This window comes from Rhinopithecus bieti, unplaced genomic scaffold (assembly GCF_001698545.2).
Source record: "Rhinopithecus bieti isolate Rb0 unplaced genomic scaffold, ASM169854v2 scaffold_20101, whole genome shotgun sequence".
In the NCBI taxonomy this organism is placed as follows: domain Eukaryota; kingdom Metazoa; phylum Chordata; class Mammalia; order Primates; family Cercopithecidae; genus Rhinopithecus; species Rhinopithecus bieti.
Window position 1 is genome coordinate 684,555 of NW_016810242.1, and position 12,969 is coordinate 697,523.

A 12,969-nucleotide genomic window follows, 5' to 3' on the forward strand; every position below is an offset into this window, starting at 1 on the left:
TTTTTTTTTTTTTTTACAAAAATTCATTCTCAATTAAAATGAAAGTAACAGTTGTTACTTTCTTCATAACTAAGACCAATCCCATAAACTTCACATGTAACTTAATGGAAAGGTGACAATTTCATGAAATTGAAAATTGCTAAGGATGCGAGAAATTCTTGATTCCTTACTTCCACTCTCTTAATATCCTCTTCCAAAACACTTAGCTCCTTCTGGATCTGTTCCAGTTGCTGCAGATTAAATAGAGAGAGAGAGACAAAAAAAAAAGCCTAAGCCAAACCAAAATGGCATCACCATGATCATAAAATAAATTTACATTAGGAAAATAATTTCTATCAAACTGGGCACTAATGGCAAATTAACAGGAGGGATAACCACCAACAAAATATAGCTAGAAGTTCCCGTTTTTAAATGCAATGGTAGAGAATTATGTGAAAACATGATGTTGTACTTCTTTAATACAACAGTTTGATTTTACAATAAAAATATGAGAGATGAACGACAGTGACTTAAAAAAATACAAGACAGCCAAAGAACTTTCACATTACCTCATTTAGTTGTTAAACAGAAAAACTCAGCATGTCAGTTGTTAATCACACTTTTTTTTTTTTTAATTTATTTTAATAGAGATGGGTTTCACTATGTTGCCCAGGCTGGTCTCCAACTTTTGAGTTCGAGCAATCTGCCCGCCTCAGCCTCCCAAAGTTCTGGTATTACAGACGTGAGCCACTGCACCAGGCCTTTAATCACACTTTATAAATAAACATTAGCCTGACAGAGGTTAAATCCCCTCACCCAAAAGCAACCACAAGTCAGTATCTTAACACCTCCTTCTTAAGGGTTTTAAAAACATATCTGAGATATTTTATGTTTTATATCTTGTCTGTTAAACCATAATAATTTTCCATGCCACTAAAATGCAAACATTTAATTGTTGAATAACACTAAACAACATATTGAACCATTCCCTTTCTCATGAGAGATTTAAGTTGCCTGCAAACTATCATATATTATTCTGGAACATATTGGTCTTTCAGATTTCGTTTCATTTTCAGATTTTATTAAAAGGTTACTTCAGATTTGATTAAGAGAGTATTAAAAATAAAATGATTCAATCAAAAGAAAACTGCTTTCCAGAAACACTATACCAATTTAAATTTCTATCAACAATATGTGGTTGTCTTACTCTAACCCGGATATATTGAACAAATTTATAAATGTAAAATATTAACAACTAATGCTTATATATTACTGATTGCCAGATGTGAAAAATGAGGCACAGAAAGGTTAAATGATTTGTCCAAAATCATTCCGTAAGTGGCAGAACTGGAATTCAAATTAAGGTAGGCTTCTTGTTACAGAATTCATGCTGTTAACTACTATTCTTTACTACCTACTGAAAACAGTACCTTATTATTACCTCATTTCTTTAATGACTGATAAGGGTGAACAGGGTTTTTTATAGAGACTTATTAGCATTAGTATCTTCTGCGGCAACACAGGCAAAGTTGGCAATATAATAACTTATTCGTTCAAATATTTACCAATTCTAGGCACCTTCCTAAGTATTGAGAAGAACAGGATCTGAAAACAATTGTAGCCCTTACCCTCACTGAGTTCAGTCTAGGGGAGATGGCAAACAAGAAAGCCAATAGTTGAAATATTATAGCAAAGCATTATGATGATGGTATACAACGTATTAAGGGAATATAGACCACACCTAATGTGGCGCTGGTAGGGTAGGAACAGGACTAGATAACTAAAATTTGATTGAAAATTAAATCAGAGGTTGAGCCTTAAAGGACTAACAGAATTCTGCCAAGTAGAAAACAGTAAGGCATGACACAATAAGCAGACTAAATAACAACACATGTAAAGGTACAAAAGCTATGAGAAAGGTAAATAATAAATCTGAAGCTAAGGCAATAAATGAAATTGCTTAACTTCAATCAGTATAGTCAGAAGAGATAAAAAACAAAACTGGAATGGTAGAAAACACCAATGTCGAAGAGATGGGCAAAGGAAGAAGCAGCATTAACTATCAAGAAGGGCAAAGTCGCAGCCAGAAAACCAGGGGAAATGACAGTACTAACGGAGAAATCAAGGGTGAAAGAGTGATTAGCATTTTCAAAAGCTTTCAACTCATCTATCTACTTTAATAAACTTCCTACCACCTTAAAATATGTCACACAATGTCACCTTAACTGAAATCCTGCTCACTCTTAAAGACACTGTCTGTCCTGAAACTCTTTTGAATAATGGCTGCTCAACTGATAAAGCCTCTGAGGGCCCAGAGTTTACAGGACTTACTAATAGATAGGAACTCACTATTTCTACTGCATTCCATGGTCATTTCCAACAATTAGTATTCCACCCTAAAAATAGTTTTCCACCATAACATAAAAACCACTCTGTCTAGCTCATACCAAGCAGCCAAATCCCTGTCTACCCACTTGAGCCATCTATAAACATCCCAGTTATTCCCCACCATCACTGAAGCCTTCGGGTTCATGGACATTTTCAACTCCAGCATCCAGTGATGCTGACCTCTAATTCAGCAAAACACTCCCATGGTCATCTCTTAAACATTTTCATTTAACTACCTTAAAATGTTCCACTCTTGAAATTTTTATTTAAACAAATGCTTTAGTATAAGAGGTCTTTAGTATAATTGCTTTAAAAAAATACATTTAAAAAGAAGAATGAGTATCTGACAAAGGTCTGATATCCAGAATCTATAAGGAACTTAAATAAATGAAAAACAAAAAACAAACAGCCCCATTAAAAAGTGGGCATAGACATAAACAGACAATTCCCAAAAGGCAACATACAAACGGCCATCACACATGAAAAAACGCTCAACATCACTAATCATCAGATAAATGTTAATAAAAACCAAAATAAGATACCATCTCACACCAGTTAGAATGGCAATTATTGAAAATGAAAAAACAAACAAAAAACAAAAACAAAAAAAGAGATGCTGGTGAGGATGCAGAGAAAAAGGAATGTTTATTCACTGCTGGTGGAAATGTAAATTAGTTCAGCCACTGTGGAGACTGGAGTTTGGAGATTTCTCAAAGAGTTTAAAAGAAAACTACTATTCAACCCAATAATTCCATTATTGAGTATATATCCAAAATAGAATAAATCATTCTCCCAAAAACACAAGTGTATTTGTATGTTCATCATAGCTCTATTCATCACAGCAAAGATTCATCATTGCCCATCAACAGTGGACTCAATAAAGATGTGATACACAGACACCAGAGAATACTATACAGCCATAAAAAAAGAACAAAATCATGTCCTTCACATTAACATAGATGGAGCTGGAAGTCATCATCCTAAGTGAATTAATGAAGGAACAGAAAACCAAATACCAAATATAATGTTCTCACTTATAAGTGGGTGTTCAACATTGAGTACTCATAAAGACGGTTACAACAGACACTGGGAACCACTGGGGTGGTGGAAGGGAGAAAGGGTTGAATAACTAACTATTGAGTACTATGCCCACATTTCTGAGTGACAGGGTCAACTGTACCCCGAATTTTAGCATCACACAATATATCTACATAAGAAACCTGTATATGTACTCCCCGAATCTAAAAGTTGAAATTATATTTAAAAAGAAAGTAAATATCTGTATCAATAGCCAAAGACAGCCAATATTACTTGTATGATACATAAATAACTGAAATCAAATTAATTTTTATTCTGCTTTTGAACTTGAAATTCCAGAAAAATTTCCAAAGTCACCTGAAATCTCAAAATATTAAACTCTAATGTCTTCTCTGAAAATAATCTTCCATCTCCTAGTACCTCAAAGCTTTCACTGGATAATATAATTATTGTTATATATGGAGGCTACTATATATATAAGGTGAAACTCATAAAACTGCCAATAATAAAACGATTTTACTTCAAAACAGCAATTTCATATGGTTCAATTTAAAAGTGAAATACTGAAGGCATGGTGTTGTCCAGACAAACATACAGATAGAATGCAAAACAAATTGATATAACCTATCCATGAGAAAGTCTGACAAAATATCAGGCAAGAAATATTAACAAGAAAAAAGTTTGGAAGAATGAAAACTGTTGAGAGAGCACATATTAAATTTGAGGCATTTCCATTTCAAGATGAGAATTCTGAAGGGATTTTGAGCTGTAAATTATAAGGGCATCAGTGCAAGACATTTTAATACTAGTAAATAGAAAAAAGATGAAGGACAACCATTTCAAGGATGTGGAAAGAAGAAATGGGCTAAATTCACTCTGCAAACATCATAACCCCAGGAAGAGAGAACCTAGAAGAAAAGCCTGAATATGAGTTCAAGAATGTTTTAAAGATATATGAAGAAAAGTTCAATAAGCTGAACTGTTTATTACCTAAAGGAAAATCAATCATAAATTAGGAATGATGATAAACTCCTAGATCACATTTACCTGAACCCCATTACAGAGATTGGTGCTACTTAAAAAATAAATAAATACGTAAGATTGGAGAACTAAGACAATGGTATTTGACAGCATGGGACTAAGGAATCAATAGCAAGCACTCTCTTAACACTGTGCCAAAGCCCAAAGAAAACTTAAGAGAAACATTTAAGATAAAGGTAAAGAGTAAGTCAGTCAGAATCCCATAAGAAGATAAGAGACAGACTCTCCCATTACTGACAATGGCTTTGGTGCAGGTAGGTATCATTGGTACGCATTTGACTCATTAGTGCCTTGATAAAGATATGCTTAAGTATTAAACTCATTATTTGAATTTTAAATATAATTTAGAATAAATTATATATAATTGTTCCAAACTGAACAAAAGAATACACCATTACACCTTCAGTGAGGAAAAGCTGATTTTAAAAATCGAGCAAGGCTAGGTGCGGTGGCTCAAGCCCGTAATCCCAACACTTTGGGAGGCTGAGGCAGGCAGACCACCTGAGGTCAGAGTTCCAGATCAGCCTGGCAACAAGGTGGCACCCTGTCTCTACTAAAAATACAAAAATTAGCCAGGCGTGGTGGTAGGTACCTGTAATTCCAGCTACTTGGGAGGCTGAGGCAGGAGAATCACTTAAACCCGGGGGGTGTAGGTTGCAGTGAGCTGAGATAGTGCCACTGCACTCCAGCCTGGGCAATAGAGCAAGACTCCATCTCAAAAAATACATACATACATACACGCATACTGCAGCAAAACTTAATATATACTAATTCTAAGAGAGTTACTACCAAAAACAAAGCATTTAGCCATATGAAGTGTACACTACAGCAAGACAAAGTCCTTGTCATCCCATACTATCACTCCACAAACACTCACATACTTAATATCTAGTTCCTGAAATGGCAGACCTGATTAAAAGACTTTATTTAACCCTTTCATAGCACTTTCTTTCTTTTTTTTTAAAGACAGGGACTCATTCTGTCACCCAGGCTGGAGTGCAATGGCACAACCTCAGCTCACTGAAGCCTCTGCCTCCTAGGCTCAAGCGATCCTCTCACCTCAGCCTCCCAAGTAGCGGGGACTACAGGTACAGGCCACCATGCTCCACAAAGTTTTTTTAATTGTTTGTAAAGACAAAGTCTCACTATATTGCCCAGGCTGGTCCTGAACTCCTGGCCCTCAAGTGATCCTCCCACCTAAGCCTCCCAACGTGTTAGAATTACAGGCATGAGACACTGTGCCCAGCCAACATTTTGTTTTAAGCTGAGAAGAAAACAGAAAAAGCAAGAACAAAACCAAATAAATAAATAATAGAGTAGTGAGGGGGAAAAATAAGATGGCTTATGTAAGAACAAATGTAAACAGATGTCAATACCAGTAGACTGATAAGTTAAAATATATGATGTAATAGAGCAACCACTAAAACAAGATACAAAAAATTTACTTTAAAACATTATAAATAAATCAAAATGGAATTCCAAAAAAAAAAAAACCTGTGCAAAAGCCATGAAGAGAAAACAGAAAAGTAACAACAATAATAAAAATATATATATATAAAACAAAAAACAAAATGACAGGCTTATGCCATAACATTTATATTAAATAAATGGCCTAAACACATAATTTTAAAACTGAGCCTGGCAGAGTAGATTTACAAAGCATAGTTCAACCATACGCTATCTATAAGAAATTCACCTCAAAGATAATGAGCCAGTAATAGGTATAACAAGGAAAGAAAGGCCTGGTATGAATGCAGGAAATTCTCACCACACATTTCACAACTTTACCATGAATCACACAACTGCAGAAAGCACATTCTTTTCAAGCACAAATATTTCAAAATTTTAACCAATTACCAGTTGGTACAGTAAATACTATATTCAAAGAAAGAAAACACAACTTTCTGATTACAATGCAATTATAACAGAAATCCAGAACAAAAAAAACAAAATCTCAATGTTCAAGTAATAAGACCTTTGTTTCTAAATAAGCCACAGGCTTAAGAAAAAAAAATAATGAAAATTAGAAATTATTTTGAACAACAATAAACAAAATATGATGCCAAAAGAATTAGGTACAGATTAAAAAAATAAGAAACTATGGCCCTAAATGCCTACATTAGAAAAAATGATCTGCATAATAATATGCATATCCACCCAAGCCAACAGATTAGGAAGGAACAAAAAAGTAAAATGAAAGAAAGCAGGATGGAAATAACAAAGAACATAAAACAGAAAACAAACAAAATAGAGAGGAAAAACAAAATCAAAAGTTGGTTATTAGAAAAAATTCATATAATTGATATATTCTCGGCAAGAATTGATCCAAGAAAAAGCAAAAGAGAAAGAGAGAAAGGAACAAGCAAAATAAGCACTGCCAGGAATGAACCCTGGAGACATTAAAAACTTAAGACTCTATTAAGACCAATCTTATGCTGATAAATCTAAAAACTGAGATGACATAAACAATGACTAGAAAAAATTTAACAAATGAAAAGTGACATCTAAAACAAAAAACTTAATAAAAACGTAACTATTCAAGTAACAGATTCAATAACTTAAAACTTCCCGTAAACAAATCACAGGTCCAGACTGCCTCTCCAATAAGATCTTTAAACATTCAACAAAGATGTTCTTAGACTACACAAATTATTCCAGAAAATTTAAAAAGAGGATACATTTCCCAACTCATTTGATAAAGCTAGCATAATCTTTATGGCAAAACTGGACAAGATATGTGTAAGAAAAAAAAATCTCATTCATGAACACAGATGCAAAAATTCTAAAAAAAAAAATAAGCAAACTAAACCATATAGAAGAGAATATATACAATGGCCAAGTTTGGTTTACATAAGGGGTGCAAGTAGGGGGACCAACTGCCCTGGTGGGGATTCCTAGAATGCAGAACCTTCAGTGATATAACTAAGATATAAGACACCCCTGGGCCAATCAGGATGGTTGGTCACTCTAGGAGCAAAGCTGACTGACTTTCCACTGTTAAACCAATGTAATTATTCTCATTAACAGAACGAAAAGGAAATATCGTATGGCTGTATCAGATGCACAAAAGTTCTGGAGACTACTCAAGCCCACTCAGAAATTTTTTAAAAATTCTCTTAGCAAACTGGGTAGAAATTTACTGCCTTGAGTAATAAAAAGTACCTACAAAAAACCTACAGAAAACATCATACCTAATGGTGACACGTCGAATGCTTTCACTTTGAGATCAGCATCAAGACTAGGATGCCCCGCTATCACCACTTCTATTCATCATTGTACCGGATGTCCTAGCCAGCAGAGTAAGACAAGAAAAATAAATAAAAGATATAAGGATCATAAAGAATGAAACTAAACTGTTATTATTTGCAGATTATGATGTGTACATAGAAAACATAAAAGAATCTACAAATAGGATTAATGAGAGTTTAACCAGGTTGCTGGATATTTTTAAAAATCTATATGTAAAACACAACTGTATTTCTATACACTAGCAATAATAAGAAACTAAAGTTAGAGACACAGACGTCATTTACAACAGCATCATATGACTAAATCTAAAACAAAGATGTGTAAGAATACCCTGAAAAATACAAGGATATTTTAAAGATCTAAATATAGAGGGAAACACTATGTTCATGGATGAGAAGAGTGAATATTGTAAATACACAGTCTCCCAGATTTATCTAGTCAAATTAATCCCAATAAAAAGCACAGCAAGTTTACCATGGAAACGTACTAGCTGATTCTAAAATTTATATTGAAATGCAGAGAGTCAGAATATCCCAGACTTTAAAGAAGAACAGCAACTTAATTCAAAGCTCTAGTATTTAATACAATGTGGTACTGCCAAAAAGACCAGTGGAGCAGAAAAGAGGACCTAGAAACAGACCCGCACACACATGGACACACGATACATGACAAAGGTGAAATTTCAGATTTCAGACTGATGAAGAAAGAATGGCCTTTTTAATAAAGGATGCTTGGGCAGCTAGATATCCATATGAAAATATCTCTATACCTCACATTATATGCAAAAATAAATCTCTACGTAGAGTACAGATCTAAATATGGAAGATAAAAGAATAAAGCTTCAAATAAAGAACAGTATAGAAAAATGTCTTTATGACTACACGTGGAAAAGACTTATTTAAGTGACACAAAAGACACTAATTATAACAGATAAGATAAATTTCGCTCTATTAATATCAGAAACTTCTGGTCATCAAATGACACCATTAAGACAATGAAAAGAATGCAGCCCAATTAGAGGGAAAGATATTTGTGATAGACAGATCTGACAAAATGTATATCCAGAATATATAAATATCAAACCATTAAGAAAAACCAAACAAAAAATGTAAAAAGTTTTAAACAAGTACTTCAGACACAAAACATAAAAAAACCCAAATGACCAATAAACGTACTATTAGGTGCTCAACCTTGTAAGTCATCAGGAAAATGCAAATTACAACCATGTAAGTATATACCCCAAGATCAGCTAAACTGGAAAAAAAATCTATTGGTATCACATACTGGCAAGAACACAGTGCACAGAAATGCTTATACAATGCCTGTAGGAAGAATAACTAACACAACTTGTTTTGAAAAATATTTTGGCATTATCTATTAAATTTGAAGATACACATATCCTATGACTCATCAATTCCACTTCTAAACACATTCCATATAAATATGTATACTAACATAAACCTGGATACACATTTAACATAGTAGTATTTTTTGCAAACAGCCCAAAACTGAAAACAACTCAAATGACCATCAACAACAAAAATGGGGCATATTCACTTAACGGAATACTATACAACAACAACAATCAACCAACTACAGTCATATATAACCATGTGGATGAATTGTAACATTGAGCCAAAGAAGAGAGGAATAAAAGATTATATATGGCACAAGCACACTTATATAACGCTCAAACACAGAGAGACCTATGGATACTCAGGCATCGAAACATTAAAGAAAGGCAAGAAAGTGACTGCCATAAATATCAGAATATTGGTTATCTAATGGGCAAGGAAGATGACTGCAATCCAAAAAGGGTAGTCAGGGTGCTTCAGCCGTTCTAGCAGTATTGCATTGTGCTTACAATGTGGTTATACAAATGGTCACTCTACTATAATTCTTTAAACTGTAAATTTGATTTATATACTTTTTTGTGTTTTTCATATAAAAATCGTTTAAAATTCAATTCACTAAAATTCCAAGTAAAACCAAAAGGAAAACAAGACTCATCAAAACGATTATATTACAGTAAATTTAATAGGTATCAAACACTTCCAAAAGTGCATTTTAAAATTAAATCAAATGAAATAGAAGGGAATCATTCAAACGCTGGTACAAATTTGCACAGACAAGACCAGCTTTTACATGGAACCCTACACCCCTTTTGATTAACCTGACCATGAAGGAGACTAACACGTTCATTTAAATATATATAACTATTAAATGCTGTAATAGGCAGGTTCTAACACAGCCTCCAAAGATCCCCACCTCTTAGTATTCACACCCTTGTGCAATTCTGAGTGTGGAATGAACCAATGACATGCTTCTAACAAAGAGAAAACAGCAAAAGTTTTAGGATATAACTTCCAAAATGAAGTTACAAAGAGCATGTGACTTCTGTCTTCAATACCCTCTCTGGCTTTCTTACTTGCTCCTTTTGAGAAGTACCCAGCTGCCATGTAGTGAGCTACTCTATGGAGAAGCCCATGCGACAAAAAAAGTGGTATCTCTTTCCAAAAGCTGATGACCGAGCTTGTAAAGTTCCTATCCCAGTCACACCTCGAGATAACTGCTACCTTGGCCAACAACTTAATTGCAGCTTGGTAAGAAACCCAGAGCCAAGGCACCCAGCTACTCTGAATCAAAATTCTAGACTCAATATATTGAATTTTTCATGTTTTAGGGCATCAAATTTGAGAGTAATTTGTCACACAGCAATAGATAACTAATGCAAATGCCTATTATGTGACTTGCACTTTCCATTCTCTCAATATTCTAAGGAGAATCAGTAGGAAAAAAATAAAACTGAAAATTAATTGGCCCTAAATTACTAGCCAGTTGTGACAGTGGAGTACTCATTATTCAAATGACTTAAATGAATCTTAACATTAAATCCAAAAGGTGTATTTAACTTCTCTGATTGGTATGTATCAATGTCTAAACCTACACTCATCAGAACTCCAATTAAAAGTTACAAATGAAATCACGAAGTTAATTTGCAAAGTTTGAATGTTAAGCTTAGAGAAACAAACTCAAAAGTAGCAATGTGCCTCCTGGTAAATCTGTATTTTACTTGAATAAGTTCAAGTATATAAATTGTATTACAGGTCCTAAGAACTGTAACAATTATGTTCATTTTGAGGATTAAACACACAAACAGACTTATATGCAAGAAAATATAACCATCCACTTCAATCGGTCTGCACTAAAACATGAGGTATTATTCAACTATATTTTCTAGACTAAAGTTTATTACAATTACAAATCACTATAGTACCCAATTCCAATTATTGTGAAATTCATGAAATTTAATCAAATAGATAAACGTTTACAATTTGTTACCTAGCTTCTCAGAATTTCTTGTGTAATTACAACTAAAATACTCAAAGTCACGCAATCATAGATATAACAAAATCAAGAAAACCAAAATGTATTAATGACAGTACAATCACTGTACGCTGGAGGCACAAATATCCAGAAGTATTTGGAACTCATATGTTTCTTGGTTAACATACCTACTACAAGAAAATACGGTCCAAGAGAAAAGAAAAAAAGAAAAATGAATCACAAAGATTACATTAGATTCAAACTAAAGTCAAGCAAAAAAGTTCTACAGCATGGTTCACCCAGAAGTTTAATAACAGAAATATAAAAACACTATGCCAAATCTATAAAATCGAAGTCAATATCACAGAAGATGCCGCGGGAGGCCCCGGGCCACCACATCAGAGAAAGGCCAAATGAAGATCACAGAGAAGAATTAATGTTGGGAAGGAATTCTCCATTATCTCTCCAATTTCTGCACATCTTGTGACAGCTTTTGTTGTAAATCATCTTTCCAAGAATGTTTATATGGCAAAGAGGCTGGCAAGACAGAAATAGAGACTTATTCTGGGGGCAGAGGACAGATTTGTTTTCTGACCAATATAAAAAAAAATAAAAAATCATGGTCTCCCTGCAGTACCAAGATTGAACAGGTCTGCCAGCAACTCCTTTTAGAAGATTGGGGTTTCCTAATATGAGGGTTCCTTTGCTGCAACATAAACAAATCCATTTGTGTGTGCAGCATCCACCTAGAGCCATCTCCACATTGTCACGTGTGGGACATTGGGGTCAGAGGGAACTGATGCAAAGATGAAGCTGATGTTATCAAATGTCTCATGAGTAATAAAATATTTTATCTCCAGTCATCTCAGGTCTTTTGCCAGCATCGATGAAACTGTGCAAGCTAACTTGTTAACCTGCTATAAAGGTAAAAAATTTCAGACCCTTCATAATGTTTTACAGTTATATGGTATATCCTTATCATATGAGACAATGTTAAGTCTAACAATTTGTGGCAGGTATCAGGAGACCCCATAGAAGCAATGACTAATACTGAAAAATCTCAGGGGCTAATGAAAACCATTAGGTTTCATTAATTGTTGCTTAAAATTAGTTTAGGACACAGATAATAATTAGTCATTTCATTTAAGCCTCAGGTATTTTGAGATTTTAACTTCATGGATTCATTTACTCATTCATTATCAGGTACTTTCTTATGTACTGAATACCATTCTCAATGACTTCAAATTCTCAGACAGACAGAAACATGTTATTCTATATATTATAAAAATGTTCAGCCTTGATCCTCAAAGTGTGGTCCAAGGACCAAGAACTTCAACATCCCTGGAGCTTGCTAGAAATATAGATTGTCAGGCTCCAACAGAGCCTCCCTTAATCAGAACATGCATTTTAGCAAGATCATCAGGCAACTTCCTTTTTTTTTGAGACGGAGTCTTGCTCTGTCGCCCAGGCCGGAGTGCAGTGGCGCCATCTCGGCTCACTGCAAGCTCCACATCAGGCAACTTTCACGCACACTGCCGTTTATATTGAGCCACCAGACACTTAAACAAATGAATGACTGGATATCATCTTCTTTCCCACCAAAAAAAAAAAAAGAAAGAAAAGAAAACCTAAGAGACACAAGTAAATCTTAAATTTATAACAGATAATGTTTGTTAGTAGGCATCTTAAAATCACAACTAAATTAGCAGCAGTTGAAAATTAAAAAAAATAGCCACAAACCATATAAAAATATTTAGCTATTCAACACTTCATCATCCAGTAACACATCTCTTATCTATTTATTGTCAAAAAGAACAAAGATAGCCCAGAACATAGCACATAATAGACAATTTACACAGTTTTAAATGAGTAAAAAGTATACTAATCAGACAATTCTTAACATAAACATACCAGGTTCCAGCCAGTTAGAAATTAAAAAAAAAAAAA

At 34.1% G+C, this 12,969-nt stretch overlaps 1 protein-coding gene across 1 annotated transcript in view; it reads right to left on the minus strand.

Moving 5' to 3' along the window:
• Positions 1–12,969, minus strand: part of COP1 (COP1 E3 ubiquitin ligase) — a 259,480-nt gene that overhangs the window by 185,657 nt on the left and 60,854 nt on the right. Inside the window, 1 exon segment of the mRNA XM_017891684.1 lies at positions 171–230. Coding sequence (XP_017747173.1) covers positions 171–230 — 60 coding nt within the window.